Source organism: Solea solea, chromosome 11 (genome assembly GCF_958295425.1).
Source record: "Solea solea chromosome 11, fSolSol10.1, whole genome shotgun sequence".
NCBI lineage: Eukaryota > Metazoa > Chordata > Actinopteri > Pleuronectiformes > Soleidae > Solea > Solea solea.
In genome coordinates, this window is record NC_081144.1 from 27,175,799 (window position 1) to 27,196,800 (window position 21,002).

The 21,002-nt window shown below is 42.3% G+C and overlaps 1 protein-coding gene across 5 annotated transcripts in view; it reads left to right on the top strand.

Annotated features, from left to right (window-relative positions):
- znf512b (zinc finger protein 512B) overlaps positions 1-17,641 on the top strand; it is a 54,565-nt gene extending 36,924 nt beyond the window's left edge. For all 5 annotated transcript variants that reach the window (XM_058642639.1, XM_058642638.1, XM_058642637.1 and 2 more), the window contains 7 exons: positions 4,675-4,776; positions 6,328-6,588; positions 7,285-7,626; positions 8,518-8,619; positions 11,328-11,390; positions 12,947-13,045; positions 14,674-17,641. In XM_058642639.1, the coding sequence (XP_058498622.1) occupies positions 4,675-4,776; positions 6,328-6,588; positions 7,285-7,626; positions 8,518-8,619; positions 11,328-11,390; positions 12,947-13,045; positions 14,674-15,018 (1,314 nt within the window). In that variant the 3' untranslated portion in view covers positions 15,019-17,641. The remainder of the gene's footprint in view (positions 1-4,674; positions 4,777-6,327; positions 6,589-7,284; positions 7,627-8,517; positions 8,620-11,327; positions 11,391-12,946; positions 13,046-14,673) is intronic.
- The last annotated feature ends 3,361 nt before the right edge of the window (positions 17,642-21,002 follow it).

The window sequence follows — 21,002 nt, forward strand, 5'->3', positions numbered from 1 at the left end:
CATTAAGATATTACCATCACGCACACACACGCGCACACACACACACACACACGCACACACACACACACACACACACGCACACGCACACACACATCTTCATTAGAGCAACAAATGGCAAAAGCTGCTGTAAAGTTTGCTGAATAATTCAACACAGCCCATTTCAAAAACGTGACATAAAAGATGAATGAACGTACGAGCAGAAAACCTGCAAGTGTTTGTGTCACAGTATTAAGTATTAGTTGTGTATATATTATCAGTGTATTTTAATAGTATATTGTTGATGTGTGGTTGTATGAGGACAGTTGTGTTGTTTCTTGTGTTGGTCAGTGTCATAGTGAGGTACTGGGTGTTTTCTTGTGTTTCAGTTAGTTATATTGTGGTTTTGGGTCACGGTTTAGATTTTTTGCACATTAAGCAGAAGAAAAACATTTGAGACGTTCACAGTCTCATTTAGTTTTGTACAAAAATAACATGTTCTGTTCAGACGTGATGACTCAGGAATACAGAAACACAGAGAGCAAAATAAATTCAGCCAGTTGAATTTGTTTTGTAGCTTTTTGGACCAGTACTTTTTGGTACCAGTTCCTAATTGGGTCGGTACCGTTAAGATTCTGGACAAACGGGCCTGTTATTTGTACTTATCTCCAAACACTTGGTGCCCAGAGTGCAGCGTGTTTGATTGCTATAACAAAGTTAGCAGCCCGGCTAGCGCTAAAGACTGCAGCGGCACCCGGTTTGGTTTCTGCGACGTTCAGTTTATTTATGTTACGTTAATCCTGTAGGCGGCACGAACCAAACAGCAGCTACCACAGCTCCGCCCACATTGCAGACGAAATGAAGATGACAGCAGAAAGAATGCAGGAATGCCACGGGGTCGTCACAGAGTTCATGGTGAAGGATCTCCTGTGGTTTAGGGCAATAGGCAGGAGTTAGTCCACCTGAAGTCAGTGCTGTTAGCTGTGCTGTTAGTCAGATATATGGTTCCCTAACATTGCGTGACGTGTCGTTCCTATCGTGACTGTGTTCATGAACGTGAGGATAAAAGCTGTCACATATAAATCTATTTATGGAGAATATACAGTATATACAGATTTAATGTATGGGAATATTGCAGTGGCTTTTGTATTGAACGGTTCAGTTTTTTACAGTTCGGTTTTGTCTAAAGTGCAAATATTGTTTCTGTGAGTGATTCACGTCTCTGTGAGCTAGTCCAGATTATCTACTGTTGTAATGTGACTTGTAAGTGCACATGGTCACATGGCCTGGCCCCAGTGCAGTGTGGGAAAACCCAGCATGCTTACAGAAGGACAGAGGTCGCCCACTGAGACTGACCTTGATTCCGCTGAAGTGATTGTGATGCTGCCATATTTTCTGAGGTGTTAGACACTTTTATTTAATGAAGCACCCAGACCAAGGAGATTTAAAACACACACACAGAGATTTATACAACATTGAAAATAATATATGAAATACAAACTCATTTGATGATAGTTAGTTAAATGAGCAAAAAGCCAAAGCCTCTTATTTTGAAGGCCATGATGAAAGGAAGTGATGATGGGTGAGAGGAGTGAAGTTGACGGTTTATGTGTGTGAAAGAGACACAGGATTTCATGCACACTATAAGTGGAGAATCTTCACTACATATTATGATTGTTGTTGTTGTAAAGATGAGTTAGTGCGTGTTTTTAAGTCGTACTGTACAAATGTCTGTATGTGTGTGTGTGTGTGTGAGTGCTCTGGGACCAGGAGAGACATAGAGGCTCAAACAGAGACATTGTCTCTGACTCCTCACTAGTTAGTCCATCATGTGTCGTGTTCAACTGGCCGCCACAATGAAACATACTGTATGTTGAGGAAACTAGGAGGTAAAATAAGGTATGGACTGCAGATTTGATGCGTCTGTAACAGGCGTGCATTGTCTTTAACAGTTTCTTATCTGGTTGAACGCACTTCTGTTCTATGTTGTGTTCTATGTTGTGCTCTATGTTGTGTTCTATGTTGTGCTCTATGTTGTGCTCTATGTTGTGTTCTATGTTGTGTTCTATGTTGTGTTCTATGTTTTGTTCTATGATGTGTTCTATGTTGTGCTCTATGTTGTGTTCTATGTTGTATTCTATGTTTTGTTCTATGTTCTCTTCTATGTTGTGTTCTATGTTGTGTTCTATGTTCTCTTCTATGTTGTGTTCTATGTTCTCTTCTATGTTCTCTTCTATGTTGTGTTCTATGTTGTGTTCTATGTTCTCTTCTATGTTGTGTTCTATGTTCTCTTCTATGTTGTGTTCTATGTTGTGTTCTATGTTCTCTTCTATGTTGTGTTCTATGTTGTCTTCTATGTTGTCTTCTATGTTGTGCTCTATGTTGTGTTATGTGTTGTGTTCTATGTTGTCTTCTATGTTGTGTTCTATGGTGTGTTCTATGTTGTGTTCTATGTTGTCTTCTATGTTGTGTTCTATGTTTTGTTCTATGTTGTGTTCTATGTTGTGCTCTATGTTGTGTTCTATGTTGTGTTCTATGTTGTCTTCTATGTTGTGTTCTATGTTGTCTGCTATGTTGTGTTCTATGTTGTGTTCTATGTTGTGCTCTATGTTGTGTTCTATGTTGTCTTCTATGTTGTGTTCTATGTTGTCTTCTAAGTTGTGTTCTATGTTGTGTTTTATGTTGTGTTCTATGTTTTGTTCTATGTTGTGCTCTATGTTGTGTTCTATGTTCTCTTCTATGTTGTGCTCTATGTTGTGTTCTATGTTGTCTTCTATGTTGTGTTCTATGTTGTGTTCTATGTTGTGTTCTATGTTGTGCTCTATGTTGTGTTCTATGTTGTCTTCTATGTTGTGTTCTATGTTGTCTGCTATGTTGTGTTCTATGTTGTGTTCTATGTTGTCTTCTATGTTGTGTTCTATGTTGTGTTCTATGTTTTGTTCTATGTTGTGCTCTATGTTGTGTTCTATGTTTTCTTCTATGTTGTGTTCTATGTTGTGTTCTATGTTGTGTTCTATGTTGTGTTCTGTGTTGTGTTCTATGTTGTGCTCTATGTTGTGTTCTGTGTTGTGTTCTATGTTGTGTTCTGTGTTGTGTTCTGTGTTGTGTTCTATGTTGTGTTCTATGTTGTGTTCTATGTTGTGTTCTGTGTTGTGTTCTGTGTTGTGTTCTATGTTGTGTTCTATGTTTTCTTCTATGTTGTGCTCTATGTTGTGTTCTATGTTGTATTCTATGTTGTGTTCTATGTTGTGTTTTATGTTGTGCTGAATGAGGGGGACCCGGACAACCACCAGCTACTGGTGTGTCTTTAATGAAGGCAGGATGGTGGATGTGTCTGTACAAGGCTCTGTAACATGCAGTCTCCTCCACACAGCACACGAGTCTCAAACTCCTCCCCTCAGCTAGTCAGACTCCAACTGCTCATACATACATGACTGCTACAACTTTTAGTATTTAACAGCAAAAATACTTACTTATTTAAATACTTCAATAAAAATGTGAAAATGAATTAAATAAATTATAAAATGTTAAATGTGTTTGAAAACATGAATTCCTTCTACATGCAAAGCAACCAGTGTAAACACATGTAAACACTATGCCAGATGAATTCCACACATAAGGCTCTGTAACAGTCTCCTCCACACAGCACACGAGTCTCAAGCTCCTGTCAGCAGATCAACAGACAGAAACCCTGTAGACAAGCACATGGAAACATGTCTAATTTAAAGCCAGTTAAAAGTGTCTTTATAAGGTTTATATTGACACATTAACTGCATGCTCACAACCTAGAAACTAACATTTGTACATGTATAAAACAAGGTTGGCATTATCCAAAAACCCAAATAAATGTTCATAGATGACAGACAGACGAATACATTACCTCCTCTCAGCTCGTCAGGCTCAAGCTGAGAGAAGCTGAATGACTTGGACTCTTAAAGTGACAGTACAGGTATTAACGCTGCGGTCTGAACACAACACTCAGGGTTACATTTGAATGTGTCAGTGATGCAGGACGTGTATCTATCAATATCCCTGTAGGCAGGTGGTTATTATGTTATTACATGTAACAATAAATCTTGTACCTTTAAATGCAAATGTTATTCTCTGAGTGTATAAATGAAGGTGTATCTCATCTCCTCCTAAAACTTTGCAGAAAGCTCTGGTTGCATCTGCCTTTCTCTTTTTCCTCTGTTTGAAAACACATTAGAAAACACATGAATGTCTCTCCACTGGGAATCCTAGATCCAGACTGTCTCCTCATCCTCATCTTCCTCCTCACTGGCACCATCTGTTGTTCTGGTCTTGGCTGTTTTTTTGGCACCACAAGCCAACACTCCAGTGAAAACATGAGTTAGACAGTTGTCATAAACGTATTGCAGTGAATCGATCTTCCTAACACAATGAAGATGAAAACAGGCATTTTGAATGGTCATATATGCTACTCACCATCATTTTCTAAAATTATAATCTGCTTGTTTGGTTGATAAAGGATTGTTTACCAAAGCTCAAACTGATTTTCCAAAAACCAAAATGAATCAGTTTCCTTGTTTTATGGTGCAAAGAAACCAGATGATCAAAATAAATGTTGAATTCAGTTATCAGTTAATAATGGAGTAATAGTTGCAGCCGTAGGTATTTGTGATGATTGTGTTGGTGGGACACACATATGAATTTCAACACTGTTTTTGTTTTCCTCAGCCGTCGGGGAGTGAAGGCCAGACGACGGGCGACGAGCATGAGGAGAGAGAGAGGCTGCGTCGAGTTCTCAAACAGATGGGACGAATCAAATGTCCTAGTGAGGTATGCACAGTCCTCTTTTCCTCTCCTTCTCCACCTCTGTCATTCATTTGTATTTATCCAACTTCTAATGACACGTTTCCCTCTCTCCTCACGAGCCACTTTCTCCTTTTCTCCTGTCTCTGCCTCCTTCTACTTCCCTCCTTCCATCCTTTCTCCTTTATGCCCCGTTGTTGACATGTTGCCCAAAACCACATCAACACTCTGCTTCCCATTACTCACCCTGGAGTGGAAACGGCAGAGAGTGTGGAGAGAGAGCGCTGTGAAAACTAGAGCCTATACAGTGACGTCGTCACTCACTGAAGAATGAGCAGCTTCCTCATGTTTTCTTAAGACAACCCACACAATAATAACCAAATGCACTCATTGTTTCATGATGAGGGATAAGGGAGAGTTCAGAGTGTTAAACACATTGACTGCTTTGGTTTGCTGGTTTACCAAAGAGCAAACGGGGTCAAGCGTGAGCGAAATAACTGAAAAAACTGATTCTAGCCTCGTAACAAAAGTCTCAACTCATCAAATCTACATCAGCTGTGGTCTACAGTCTCTAATATGTTCACTGATGTTTGTAAAACACTCACAAAAGTATGATTTATTTTTGCAGGACACAGGAGTTGTTGGTTTATTGCTGTCTTAAGGCCGTGGTATACTCTAGCCAGTGTTGTAATGTAACAAAGTACAAATACTTCTTTTCTGTACTTATGTAGAATTTTCACACATCTGTACTTTACTTTGTTATTTACATTTCTGACGACTTTTACTTTTACTCTGATACATTTCCTTTAACCATCTTCATTACTCGTTACTACAAAATAAAAGCTGAGTTAGTGACGCAATGCCTGTTTGTTGTCGCTAGTTGTTTTTAGCGGCACCAGCTGTTAGCCACAGATTTCAGCTCCAAGTGAACTTAAAAGACACCAGCGGCTCGTTGTTTACTGTATCCGACACCGAGGCTCTGGTCTCCGGGGTTCTGTTGTACACTCTGGACGCTGGGTTTCAGCGCTCAGCTGTTTCAGCTCTCAGCTGACAGCTGAGCGGCCAAATGGTGAGCTAGCGAGCTCACGCAGATAATCCAAGTTGAATTAAAACACAGTGTGACGTGGAGAAGCTCCACAAAAATACAAGCAGACACAGGGAAGTTGACAGAGAGAGAGAGTTTGTCACCATTCATGAGGTTCATTGTTTGAAGTTGTTCGCCTGTACTTATTATTATGCTTTTATTATTTAGAAGCCACAATAAATGTCATATTCAAATTGTAATTGCTCACTTTATTTAAATACTTTCTCTTCTAATACTTAAGTAGATTTTATATCAGAAAATGACTTTTGATACTTGAGTACAGTAAATGTTGAGGTGGAAATTCAGTTTGCTCCTGCGCTGTCCTCGCACACCCAACGCGTTCTTTGTGCGCGGTTCCAAAATCTGTGCTGCATGTGCAGCATGTTGATGACGCAATAACAACAAGTGTTGTCTTTGATATAGGCTGCATACATGTTTTTATTCTGTTTTCCATTTCTGTCACTGACCTTGAACGCACACACACACATATACAGGGTTGCTCGGCCCATTTCTCCAGTCTGACGGGTTACCAGTACCACCAGAAGCGCTGTGGAGGGGAGTTTTCTGATGACGAGAAGCCTGTGTTTCTGTGTCAGCACTGTGGAAAAACCTACCACTCCACAGCCGGCAGAGACTACCATATACGTGCTGAACACTCAGCAACCATCACTGCCACAGCTGCCACCAATAACAACAACAGCAGCAACAACAAGGACAATACAACTGACAGCAACAACAACACCGGCAAAGAAAGGGTGAGAAAACAGTGGTTCATGTGGAAGTGGATTTCATTTTCTCATGGTGTTCATGGAGTGTGTGGTCTAGTGTGACCAGTGTTCTTATATCAATACAAATCATGTGTGGTCTAGTGTGACCAGACTCCTCTGTTACATATTGAGATTTTAGTAATTTCCCTGGTAGTTGTTGGAGATGAACCCACATTTTAAGGATTGTTAAGTAGTTTTAACTGATCTACAGTCCGGCATTGTTCGGCTTGATTTCTGTGTCGGATGTCTCACTCAGTAGCTGGCAGTCACCCATAGTTCCTATTGAGCTCGTTGGAACCTCGCCAGAGCAGGTACTAAAAACCAGGTACTATGCTAGTGGAAACGCAACTTAACCATGCCGAGGCGAGGCGAGTAGAGCCGGTGGAAACACACCATTTGTCACCTTTCTCTCACTTGCAACTCGGTATCAGATTTCACTACCAGACCACACCCCCTTCAATGACCCCCAAATCCCCCACTCAGCTCTCAGCCCACTTCTTGGCAAACCAGGCATTGGGGCGGAGTTAGCTTCAGAAGAGGGGGGGTTAGTTTTGGTTGTTGTTTGTGTCTCAAGTCAAATCAGAAGAAAAACACAGGGTTTATGTTTCAGGAAAGTTGTTAAAGCAGATTAAATTGAACATTGCAGGAAGGTTAAAGAAGTGTGCCTCTACACTGCTCCTACAGGTGCTGTCAGAGGAGTCTCCAGCAGGAGGCAAGAAGGAGCAAAACCAGCCTGAGAAGATGGACTGGCAGAAGAAATCTCCCTCCAAAGACCCCAAAGAGAAGCAAAGAGAAACCAGGCAGAAAGAGAGGGGGAAAGAAAAAGAGAGGGAGTCAGTCGCTGACAAAGCAGTGCGGAATGAGAGCCAGGGGGAGGACTTTGAGCGGACCCCAAGTGGCAGAGTGAGGCGCCGCTCAGCCCAGGTGGCAGTTTTCCACCTGCAGGAGATCGCAGAGGACGAGCTGGCCAAAGACTGGGGCACCAAGAGACGCATAAAAGACGACCTGGTGCCTGACAGCAAGAGGGTGAGCACTCTGGACACTATGTGTCAATAATGGGGATGCACCATATTATCAGCATGACCTCGGTATCGGCCAATATTGGCTTTAAAATGTATTATCAGATATTGGCCAAGATGTATTAATGTGCTCCACCTGCAGCCTGACTGGCCCACGTCAGGAATAATCATGTAAAAAATACCGTGAATCAAACACAGTAATCACAGTTAGATATTTATTCTTACCGTTCAGCTCTGCACTGTCTGAGCAGAAACATCATTTCATCATGTTGCCACTAGTAGGGCAACAGTAGTTTAGTGGAGGAGTGAGTCACCAGGAAGGTTGTGGGTTCTATTCCTGGCTTTACTAGTCTACATACCCATGTGTCCTTGGGCAAGACACTTAACCCCATGTTACTCCTGTGTTATGATGGCTGTGCCTGTGTTTAAAAGACGTGTGATAGGAAATGCACTGGCACATAGATGAATGGGTGCAGTGTAAAGCAGCTTTGAGTGGTCAGTTCTATATAAATGAGACACACGCAGCACAAGCAAAGCAATGGAGCCACACTGTCGTCTAAGTCAAAGTAAGAGAGAGGAGCAGGGAGAATAATTATACAAAAACAAACTTCCTGTGTGTTAAATCATTTGAGTCAATCTCGGAGGGTGAACGTGGAAAAAAGGGATGAATATTATCAGCTGTAGATTTTCATCAGTGTCATCGTTTCCAATTGCATATCCATAGGTGTGGCCGAGCTGAAACATGACAGTGGGCAATAAGTTGCGGGCATTAGCGTGAGCCATGGCTAAAAAGTCACGATTTACAATGTGACACAGAACTGAGACGAGAGCTCACACGCAAAGATACATGTGATGTTACTAATGTTATATAATGATATAGATGCTAACTTGTGTACAGTTAAACTACACACGACCCGGCCTCCCCAACTTTAGCCCAGAGCTCCTGGAGACCTGGAAGAACCAAGTCAAAGAGAAGGGTTTCATCTGCTGCACCAATGAAGTAAGAACAACCACTGACTCCTCACTGTGTCACAGTTTGCTGAGAATGTATTTTTATATTGATATTATATTTGTATTGTGACAGGAGACAATGTATGGTCTCAGGTGTTGGATATCGTCATATCCTGATGACTTTTCCTGCTTTTGAAGGCTGTTGTATTGACAATCATCATATTTATTATATTGAATACATTTGTGAAATATACTAAATATTGTATATTAGATATGATATATACTTTATACTATCCTTTGAGAAGTGCAAACATCTCAAAAGAATAATTTCTTTTGAGATGTTCGAGAATAATTTGTGCAGCTTTATATCCCCATATATATCCTATAATAGGATATAGCCTACTAATATCCATTATACTGATATCTTCTCCGGTTGTGTGGAGCATGCCATTTGTGCCATTTGGCATCAGATCCAGGTCGCCAAAAGGAGGGCACAGATCTCCATGTGGTGTTCCTGGATCTCACGAACACTTTTGGTTCAGTCCCTCACAACCTCCTGTGGACAGCCTTTGACTACTTCAGGGTCCCAGCAGCTCTCACATCCCTTGTCAAGGCCTACTTCCAGGACGTCCTGGCAACACCTGGAAGTGGGAGTCATGGCCGGCTGCACCATCTCCCCACTGGCCTTCACTCTTGCCATTGAGGTCATCATTCGGGCCTCTCAATGGGTGGTTGGCGAACAGTGGATAAGGCCTGGGCTACGGTTGCCACCGGTCAGAGCCTACATGGACGACCACACACTCACCACGACCAAGGCTTGCACTGTACGGCTACTTGGGAATCTCCAGGAAAACATAGCATGAAGATCAAGCCGAGCAAGTCCAGAAGCATCTCAATCGTCAAGGGGAAACCGTCAGACCACTGCTTTCACATTGTGAGGAACCCATTCCAACGGTCTCCGAGAAGCCTGTGAAGAGTCTAGGTCATTGGTATGATGCCTCCCTCAAAGACAAAGAGCAAATAGAGCAGCTCAGGAAGGAGGTAGCCAGCGGCCTGGAAAACATCGACAGAACCCTGCTTCCTGGCAAGCTGAAGCTCTGGTGTATGCAGTACGGACTACTTCCACGTCTCCTGTGGCCACTTAGCCTCTATGAGGTCCCGCTCTCAAAGGTGGAAAAGCTGGAGACTGGTCAGCTCATACGTAAGAAAGTGGCTTGGTCTGCCCAGGTGCTTCAGCTGCATTGGGCTCTATGGTAAAGGGATGCTACACCTGCCCATTTCCAGTCTGGCAGAGGAGTACAAGTGCGCCAAAGTCAGACTGGAGATGATGCTACTGGACTCAACAGATCCATTTGTAGCCCAAACCGCCCCCATCCTGGCCACCGGGAGGAAGTGGACCCCATTGGCTGCAACTGAGCAGGCAAAGGCAACACTCAGACACAGGGACATCGTGCAGGAAGGGAGGAGTGGTCTTTGCCTCGGGGCCAGTACACCAGTGTGGAACAAGGCCACTCCATCTGAGGGACCCAAGCTGGTGGTCCAAGAGGTACGTTGGGAAGAGGAAGCGGGAAGGTGCGCACAAGCAGTGGCGCAGGCAAAACAGGGGCAGTGGATGGCATGGGAAGGAGTGGAGAAGTGGAAGATCTCCTGGAAAGAGCTGTGGGAGATGGAGGCATTCAAGGCAAGCTTTACCATCAGGGTTGCCTATGATGTCCTGCCTTCTCATGCAAACCTAAGCCAGTGGTATGGCAAAGACCCCACATGCCCTCTATGTCCAAGTCCAGCAATACTGAAACACATCTTGGTGGGATGCGAGACCCGCCTCACCCAAGGCCGCTACACCTGGCAGCACAACCATGTGCTAAAGTGTCCTGCAGCAGTAATGGAAAGTCATTGAACAAGCGTGAACGCCCTTCCTGTTGGTGATCAACACCATTCGTCTGGGAGGGCGAGGGGCAATCAAGCCTCACCAACATAAGACCAGACACTGGGCAGTTGGGCAGAGCACGGGACTGGAAGCTGTTGGCAGACTTGAGCACGAAGCTCTGCTTCCCAGCTGAGATCGCATCCACCAACTTGTGACCGGACCTTGTTCTGTGGTCAGCCTCACTCAAGCTAGTGTACATCATCGAGCTCATGGTGCCCTGGGAGAGTGCAGTGGAGGAGGCCTACGAATGCAAGAAGCTGAGGTACGCTGAACTTGCAGCCGACGCTCAACAACAAGGCTGGAAACCGAAGGTACACCCAGTGGAAGTAGGCTGCAGAGGGTTGGTAGCCACCTCAACATCCAGGCTACTCAGGGAGTTTGGAGTGCCAGGGAAGGCCCATCTTCAGGCAGTAAAAGACATCTCCAGGGCTGCTGAGAAGGGCAGCCAGTGGCTGTGGATGAAGAGGAAGGACTCTGCCTGGGCCTTCAAATGAGTTGATGGCATCTAGGGAGTGAACCTGGGACGCTGGGAGTCACTGCTGGACCCTCTGGAGGTGTTGTGGGCTATCAGCAAAACACCAAAGAAGGAGGGCGCCCACTTGACAACCCAATGGATGCCATCACTCAATTGACCATCCCACAGAGTGCCATCGGTCCTGTGTTTATTTATTTGTTTTCATTTATTTCATTTGAGGGATAGCAACATCTAGTCCTACACAACAGACCTTTATAAGCCATATTGCCCAGCCTTCGTTGTATATGTGTTTTTATTAATATATTGTGCCCCTTCTTTTTGACATTTTTTCCTCTTTGTTTCTGTTTTGTCTCAGAACTGTGAAGCTGTATATTCCAGTGTGTCAGGACTTAAAGCTCATCTCGCCAACTGCAGCCAGGTAAATATTAATGTGTGAAAATGAACACATTAGATAATAATAAGACTAAAGAGGAAGTAATAATGACAGTCATCAAAGTATATGAAAAATATTGACGTGGCGGTCCGTATCGAGGCTTCGAAGCGTGTGCCGAATAGCGGAGGGGGCGTTTCCACGATGAGCATATCGCTTGCTTCATTTAGGGGAGGAGCTGAAAATGATGACGTCCGAAGCCTCACTGCCCGGCTGTACCACATGGCTGATTCAGAAAGTGGTTCGGATTTTGTTGTGAGTTTTGACAGCGATAGAAACCCCTCAGGCTCCATTCAAAATGTGGGTGTTTGATGGAGAGTTGCGGTCAGTGAGAGTTTGGATAGAGTTAGAGATAGTTTGGAGAGAGGTAGAGATAATAAATAATAATAATAAAACATGATAGCAGACGCAAATATTGAGGTCCAACGCGACATGATGGAGCCAAATATTGGAAGGCTGGAGGACCCCCTTCAACACTGGGAGAGACAGAAATATGTCTATCCCCATTTATATAAGTTAGCAGTGGCATTCTTGTGTACGCCTGCCTCACCTGTGTCCTGTGAGTGGGTATTTTCCAAAGCATGAGAAATTATTGTCAAAAAAAAGAAATCGCCTAAGACCTGCCACAGTGGAGAAACTGTTGTTTTTAAATAAAAACCAATGATGTGTCCCCAAACCATAATCACTGGCCATACCTCAACGTGACAAAAGCACAATCATTGTCCATACCCCAACCCCAACCACCCTCACCTCACTGTAAATCATCATTTCCATTTTCATCATTTCCAAATAATAATTTTCCATACTGCCAGAACATATATATATATACACAGTATACTGCCATCACTACAATATACATGTTTTGCATACTTCTTTATTTTGCTGACAGTTTTATTCAGAGGCTTTCTGCAAAATGCCACACACTTCAAATTCATGCCAACTGATATTTTTGCGTCCAGTAGATGTCCTACTAGAGCAAAAGAAGCTTCAAGAAGCTTTGCGCTGGAGTGAACCCATTGGATGAAAGGCTTCAATGCTTCATGAAGCTTCATCTGCCCATCACTAAGAAAAACTCTCCAGAGAAAATATAGAGCTCTTGAAGTAACAACATTAAAACAATGTACTCGTGGTGTAAATAGTCTGAGCAAAGTCAGCTACAGACTTCACACAGGAGGCAGATTTATTCCTAATAAGATCATTTGCTCTCATCATCCTCCTCTTCCTCACATATACTTCACACACTGCTATGGTAAGATTAAATTAAAATGGAGCGCGATAAAATGGTTATTATTGAGTTTATTATAATTGTTTTCATTTTCTACAGACTCAGGTCAAAGGTCACAGCTCCACTCTGATCACAGACTCTGGTAGTGCCAGCACAGGGAGCCCAGTTCGAGAACCATAGGTTGAAAAGATAAAATAATGTTTGTCATGTTTTGAGATTTAGCCCAGACAGGAAAACTACAGTGTGAATGTCAATAGTATAATAAACAGATCTGTTTTCTCTGTGTGTGTGTGTGTGTGTGTGTGTGTGTGTTTTGCAGGGTGGTGGAGAACTGGGGAAGTACACCTGTCTGCTGTGTCAGAAGGAGTTTAGTTCAGAGAGCGGCGTGAAGTACCACATCAGCAAGACACACTCACAGGTGAGTCAGTCTCCGTCTACCGTTCACACAAACTCTACAGTGTCGTGTTTGAAGACTGCTTTGTTTTTCATTTGTAACACAAAAAGTCACTTCTTCCAGTAAATGATTATCACCTGAGGGCGTCACAGTGGGACTCTGTCACTCTGCAACACATGTGGGGTTTTATGGGCTGTGGCAACACAAGAAACACATGAAGTCAGAGATTAAAAAGAACAACGCTGTGATGCACATTCATCTTGGACTCGTAGGTTAGCCTTTAGCCATGAATGTTTGTCCATCCATCCATTTCCTACAGCTTTATCCTCCACAGGAGATATGCAGGGTCACACCCTGTACTATGGCTGCCACGATTAGCCCACTATCAAATTTGTCACGCTGCACCTTCCACTGTCTTGTCTGCCTTTCTGTTCTTGATGCACTTGTGCAGTCGTGGTAATCGGGGTTAGCCGTGATGTCACTGGAAAAGTTATGTCCAAACAGTATCATGGCTAGCCGGCAACGGAGCTCGAAAGTTTGGAAGCATTTTACCAAAATAAAAGAGAAGAATGTGCGATGGAACTTGCCTTCCATGGCAGCACGACCACGACGCACAAGCATCTGAAAAGGAAGCACGTTGTGTCTGAGTCAATTCTGACCAATGGGACAGTCGTCTCAGTAAGCTAATTGGCTAGTTAGCTGGTGAAATGAAAAATAACGGGTGACTCGTCGATTATTGAACGGTTCGTGGCAGCCCATCACTGCACGACTAGTACAGTGCTCGATATTGATGTAGAGCGATGTTGTACCGGTGCAACGACAACCACCGACGACATGGAACGTGACACAACAGTGTTGACTGTTTGTCCTCACCAGTTTCAAGGGCGTGATATTTGTCTGTAGTCCAATCAGCTGACTGTCAAGGGGCGGAGCCAGACCTCACCGTACCATTTTACTCTGGTAGCCTAAGGGAAGGGTGTCAGAAAATGGAAGAGTAGGAGCTGGTTATTTTGGTACAAATCCTCATGGAAACACAAAACAATAAGTACCGTACTGTACTGATATTATAGCACACATCAAGTATCCTCACCTGTAAAAGAAATAAACTAATGAAATATTCTCTTTGAAAAGAGCTGGAACCAGAGGAGGGTTATCAGAGGGTTCAGCCCATCGTTAGCATTTTAAAAATGATACGTCTAGTAAAAATGATTGAGTACAACAAATGACTGACTACAGGCCTGTGTGTGCCATTTCTACTGGAATACAGCAGAGGAAGTCAGGTGAGACACATGGAAGTGACATTACTGGAAAATCAGTCATTCATTCATTATTTTCTACATAATATTTATGGCTCTTTTACATTGATGTTCTTTTGTGAGAAACCCAGCTGATGAGAACATAACTTTGAAACAGAAGTCCGACGTTGATATTTAGCCCTTCTTAGGTTACATGTGTAAATCTATCAATCCTATTGAATGAGACAAGGATCCACTAATGTATCTTATCATGGTACATTGTTCATTTCAAATTGTTTCTTTATTTAATCTATAAACTTGCTTTGTTTAGAATTTGAGGTTATTTGACCGAGACACTGTTGCATGTTGGGTAATTGCTCCAGGTGATCACTCAAACAATCTGTGTTGTTTCTTCAGAACTGGTTTCGTGCAGCCGAGAATGAAGTGGTCTCCAGCAGCAAGAATAAAGCGCCGCAGAACAACGGGATCAAAGCAGAGGTGACAAACTGTGCTGCACCGGGTAAGAAGAGGGGCCGCAAGCCCAAAGAGCGCCCCTCTGTGGTCGAACCTCTTCAAACAAACATTGAAGCGCCTGCAGTTACTGAAAACTCAGCCCCCGCCACAGATCCTTCCTTGTGCTCAACAAAATCTCCGAGCTTGATCCCCAACCCATCGGACAATGCTCATTCAGGCCCAAACCGACAGCCCGTCCCTTCTGCTGGCAGACGAAGCAAACCCAAGAGGCTGTCGCTGTCAGAGTAGCTGTGCATTTGTCCACCCAGGAGCCACAGAGGATGCTCACTGTAAAAAGGAAGCTCAGAGACTTTGAGGAAAGCTAAATTAGGAAGTCAAATACAGTCCAGAGTCAATGTGTCTGTTGTTATAACCAATTCTAATGTAACAGTCATTTTTGTTTCCTCTCCATTCCATTTTGGTCTCAGTTTGAAGGCACATACGATCTCACAGCAGGGCTGTCAGCCGTCCTCACAGATGAAATCCCCACTTCTAGATAACAGAGGGATTATTCCCACAAATTGAAAGTAATACTCTCCACAAGTTTAAAAAAAAAAAGATATTCTATTCGCATGGTGAAGTCTTTAATGATAGCTACTGTTTTCACATTTCTTTCCCAGATATTCTGTACTTTGTACATAAACAATATCTATATCTATATATCTATATACTCAAAGCAATGATGCCATTTTATAGTTTTCAAGTCTAACACATCCAATTGGATCTTGAGCAGTCATGTTTTTGGCAGTGTGTGCTGTAGTGCAATGTCATTTTGAACTTTTTTCATTTCTTTCTGCTTTTAGGTTCATTTTTTTACTTTTATTTTGTACTGTTTATGTTTCAAGTAAGCAAATGTCCTCATAAGCTAAAATGTTGCTCAGTTGTAAATCTTTTTCCACCCCATGTTTTCCTACTGCTATATGAGCTTAACTTTTAATTTGTATTTTTTGGGACAGCATCACGTGACAGATGAAAACAAAAATCACTGTAAGTGATAGGACTCATTTATGCTCAAGGGAAACAGACAAAGTCATCTGTCTGTACATTCACTAAACACGTGACATGGGATGGAGCAGTACAGTACCACCAGAAACCATCAGGGGCAGTGATGCACGATGAGCATAGGAAGTTAAGACAAATATGTGGAACTTTGTGAAGAGAGAGTTTGTGAATTGGAAGCTGTGTTCACACTCCAACAGACGCGACACGTCAACACATCTCTGTCTTGTCTTTTGATTTCTGTGCGTCTGCTGGTTTTTGCCTTGACTGACCTCATTGGGATTGCTGTGCTCGTTTGTGAAAAGTACAATTGTCATAGATCTCCAGGTGAGCACGAGCCTGGATGAAGGTGATTCGGTTTGGCCAAAGTTAGAATCTCAGAAAAAAGGGAACCGTGTTCTCGAGGGAGGCTTATCGCCATGACAACAGAGAAGCCACTTTTGTTTGGCCCCCAAAGAGCAGCTGTCTTTTGATTCAGCTGTTGCTGTCATGTATTTTAGCGACTTGCTCCGGCCATAAGTCGTGAGACGTTATTACTTCACGGCCATCGCTCCTAGAAAACTCGCTCTGCAAACCAGATCCAGATCATTGTCTGATTGTTTGTAGGTCTATCCTACGGCGTACAGAGGCATTTTCGTCTATGTTCGTTGGCCACGCCTCTTGAGAGTGGGCGGGACTTTCCAGACTCATACTTAATCCCGAATGAGTTTGAGACACGGTCTATTCCATTCAATTCAATTTTATTTACACATGATCTCAGGTCTCTGTACACAGACAACATGATGGAGACAGAGAAACACAACAGTTCACACAATGAGCAAACACAAGGCTTCAGTGGAGAGAATGTGCAGCATCTGCCTCGACCGGTTGGGGTGAAAGGAAAAATGGAGGACAGAGGAGAGGAGGGGGAGAGACAGAAAGGAAGGTCTGGGTGAGCTAGCGTAGATATGTCAGTGCCATGACGGTTTATTGTAACAACACATCACGTGATCAGTTGAAATGAACCAACCTGCGAACCAACCTGCGTGATTTGGCCACGTGACAAGTCTGTGTGTTTGCTGTGAACTGTCTGGTGCTTCTCACGGTCAGGCTGTACTCTCCTTGTTCTGTGCTGAGTTGGGTTTGTGTTGTGTTCTGGTCACATGTACATTACCCATGGTTCCATTTGTGCAATGATGAGGGTCCATGTGGGTGTGAAGTTCCACGAGTTATCACCTGAATCCACATTCTATTCCATTTCAATCTGTTGTCGCACCTGAAGCAGATGTGGGGCGCTTGATGGCATTTACATCTGCGCTGCCCTCTGGTGGATGTAACAGCCAAACCAATGTAAAAGGGTCACTGATGGTTATATCGTCTGAAACGTATTTGTATCACTGTTCCTACACAAAGGCAGCATCGATGATGTCCATCTGTATGAGTTCGTAACATTAGCATGGCCTTGTTTAATTGATTTTCAATGAGGAAAAACTTGAAATATTCTGTCTAAAATAGGACTGGCAAAGCTAATGGTTGGACAGAAGGAGTGAATCGTGTGTGAAGCCTGTTGCACCGTTGCAGCACAATCAGAGGACACCGTGTTAGAGGAAGCCATGTTTTGGCTACTGCTTAAGCTTGAGTCAAAGAACTGAGGAGAGAACTTTAAAAAAAATAATCTTTTTATAGAGTTTGAGGGAAGAAAATCTTTTATTAAACAGAAAAAAGCTCGAAAAAGCAGATGAAGATTAACTGACAAAAATGTATATGTATGATTTCCTGGATGCTCAAAGTTAATGCCTTGCACTTTAACCCTTCTCACTCCCCTCTCGTATTTTTGCACTCCGGAGTATTGAGCTTGGCCGATCATGGCTGTCAGGTACAGGAGCGGGAAGATATTAGATATAAAAACAAATTAAGCAGGAGGAAAAAAAAACAACTAAATTTGTCTTTACCTGAGTAATGAGCATCATGGTTAACTAATTATGACTTACCACACAAAGCCATAACTCTTCTTGTTGAATAAAGGCTGCTCTAGCACTTATTATGGGTTTAACTTCAGATTTGTTTTTGTCTTATTAAAATAATAATCCAATGTTATTTAATTTCTTCTTCAATCTAAAACGTGTGCAATCAGAGAATATTTTGACTTAAAGTAGATACTTGAATCAACAGTTATATAAACAATTTCAGCAAATGAAAACTCCATAAATATGAAAAAATAATATAGATCCTTAGTCTATTTTATATTCTCTTGTGTATATTAATGTAGGCAGCAATCTGATATAGTGATGTGAGAATACTCTGGTAAGATAATAATAAGGGTGCTTTACTTGCCACTCTACCTTAAGGACCTGATACAACTCAGTTAAGTCCATCAGTCCATCCTTCCATTCTCTCCTTGCAGGCAAGTTGTCCGAATTTTGCAGCAAGGAAAAATGCTAACGTCGTCATTTCAATCAAGCACTGATGTCAGCTAAAGGTTTTTTCACAAAAAACAAAAGAAAAAAAACATTGGAAATGTATCTGTGTGTCCCGGGTGACGGTGTGAACTTGAAAGCAAAGAGTTGAGCTGAGTTTCTTCATTATCGATCAGCGCTGAATATGCATGTGTCTATCTCGGTAAGTGGGATGGACCTTTTTCTGCGTTCCATTTGTAGTCGGAACTTGGAACACCCCCTGAACTCGGAGACTCCGAGTACCTCGCGCAGCAGTCGCACACGTAGCACGTTTTATTTTCATGTTGCTACAGTGTTTGTGCGTGTCAAATACCATGTGGATTTAAACGGAACACAATCAATCATCAAAGTCAATCATACACATAGCATGATTGACACATGTTGCTTTGGTACTGTACAGTTCTAGCATTACTCGACTCAGTCCATTACAGACAGAACCTGGTACCTGCTGCATCAATGTGATCAATGTGATCAATGCCAAACTATAGATGAGTTAAAAAGACTTAAATCATGAGAACATGCGTTGATCTCTTACGTTTAGCACGGAGGCGTCTGGTGCATTAAGCAACAGCGATCGTGAGCTGAATCACAACCTGCTCGGTGACTGTGTCAGACGGAGTCAGTGCTCTGCTCAACAATGCTGTGAACCAAACTTTTTAATGATTTAATTACACAGAGAAAAACTGCTTTCACCCCTTCTGGTACTATGAAGTCATGGGAAACACAACCCAGTAGAGTGGAGTCGAGTAGTGTTCCAACTGGATCATAGAAAAGCACAAAGTACCACGTCCGTTGTTGTTTACTGACTGGTATTGTTAACATGATGTTTTTCCCCAGAGGTGACAACACTCCCACCACCGACTTCCAAGTTCCCATGTAAATGGAACGCAGCATTTTATCTTCTGTCAGGTTCCACTGATGGGAGAATATAAGACAAGCACTGATTAGTCCTTGGACTTTTTCAATACAAGTTGTGTGTGTGTGTGTGTGTGTGTGTGTGTGTGTGTGTACATTTAATGGCACCTTTGTAATGACTGGAGATAAATGCTAACACTTAAGCGTCGCGCGTGGTGCTGTGGCACAGAATGGGTTCATCAGTTGCTTGTTTATGAATCATTTCTTTAAGGACGTCACATTGACTGTGTTTACCTGACAAGCTTTGGTGTTGCAATATGATAGTTTAGCACTGCTTTTTTAAACAGTGGGTATTTTATATACTTTATCACTCCCTTTACTATCTGTCTTCCTATGATGTGGAAAAACATATCTATCCCGCAGTGTGAGCTATAACTGCAACATGTTTAGAGAGTTCAGCAATACACCATATTTAGCTGGTTTTGTTGGCTTGCTGATCATTTTGATATTGATGTTTGTGGTTTTTTTTTCGTTTTTTTTTTAAATGTATGGCTTTTTCACCTCCCTAATTATATTTGTTTGCTTTAGACAAAAAAAATGCTTTTTTTCATATTACAATGTCTAAAAAGGAAAAGGGTTGAAAAACATTGTAGACCACAAACAACAGTGTAGGCGTACACTGTTATTTTATTCATTTTGATGATGCACATAAATTGAGCTTTTTCAGTACATGAGAGAGAGAGAGAGAGAGAGAGAGAGTCCTTTATTATTATTATTGTCTATTCAATACGGGACAACAAGGCATATGTATGTGTGTTTGTTTCTGTATTTAGTGCACTTACTATACCATGAAATAGGCTTGAAATAGGAGTGTTGTTGGAGCTTTCTAGTTACCTGGACTGTGTGTGTGGTGTAATTTTCGTGCCTGGGGAAACAGCAGGCTCACGCGTCTTCCCTTTGTCAGCAATGTAATCTCCAAAAAACTGAGATTAATCCTGGGAAAATCTCTGTGGACACCTGGAGGATTTTACCCAGAGCGGTTTATTTTCTATGCCACCGGCTTCATAAGCGGGAGATGATTTCCGCCTTTGTTGTTTGGCGCCATTGTGATGAAATTGAAGAGAAAATGTGTAGCTCATAACTGGTTATGATATATAAATAAGAGGTGAGATTAGACTAATGATGTATTGAAGATTTGCATATCTGAAATGAAGCTCTAACGTGGGAGGCATGGACACCTCCTCTGAGTCTCAACTGTTACAATTTTTCCTTCAACACTTGTTGTATTACTTGTGCATTAGTATCCCTCAACTAATTAATAAAACTTTGTTGACTAAACTTGTGTCACCTTGTAAACGAGTGTGTGAATATCGCTTATATCACATGCATCAAACTCAAGGCCCGCTGGACACCATCAGTTCAAGAGATATGCCAACACACACACACACACACACACACACACAATTATACATAAACACATGCATATACAGTATATATACATAATATACAGTATATATACATATATATACTGTTATCACGTCAGAATAAACCATGATGGTTGGATTATGTAATTAGTTAATAAAGAGGAACTGGTGAGAGAAATGTTATTATACTCATAAGAGCTGCTGATAACTGATAAGATGTGTGACTTGTGTGTATCTGCATGTGTGTGTGTGTGTGTGTGTGTGTGTGTGTGTCCATGGGGCTCATATTTGCTTCCTCCTGATGTAATGAGAACTTTTGTCATGTTGTGTAAGCAGAAATAAAGGCTACAACCACGTGTTAGAGTTCAGACAACAAAATACAGGACATGCGTCGGATTCAGAGAGAAAAATGCAGCCATTTGACTATAAACTGGACCTTAATTTACAAACTAGTACTGCACACACATCTCAGGCTTCAAATGACTCACATCACATGTACGGTACAGTGACACATCAAAGC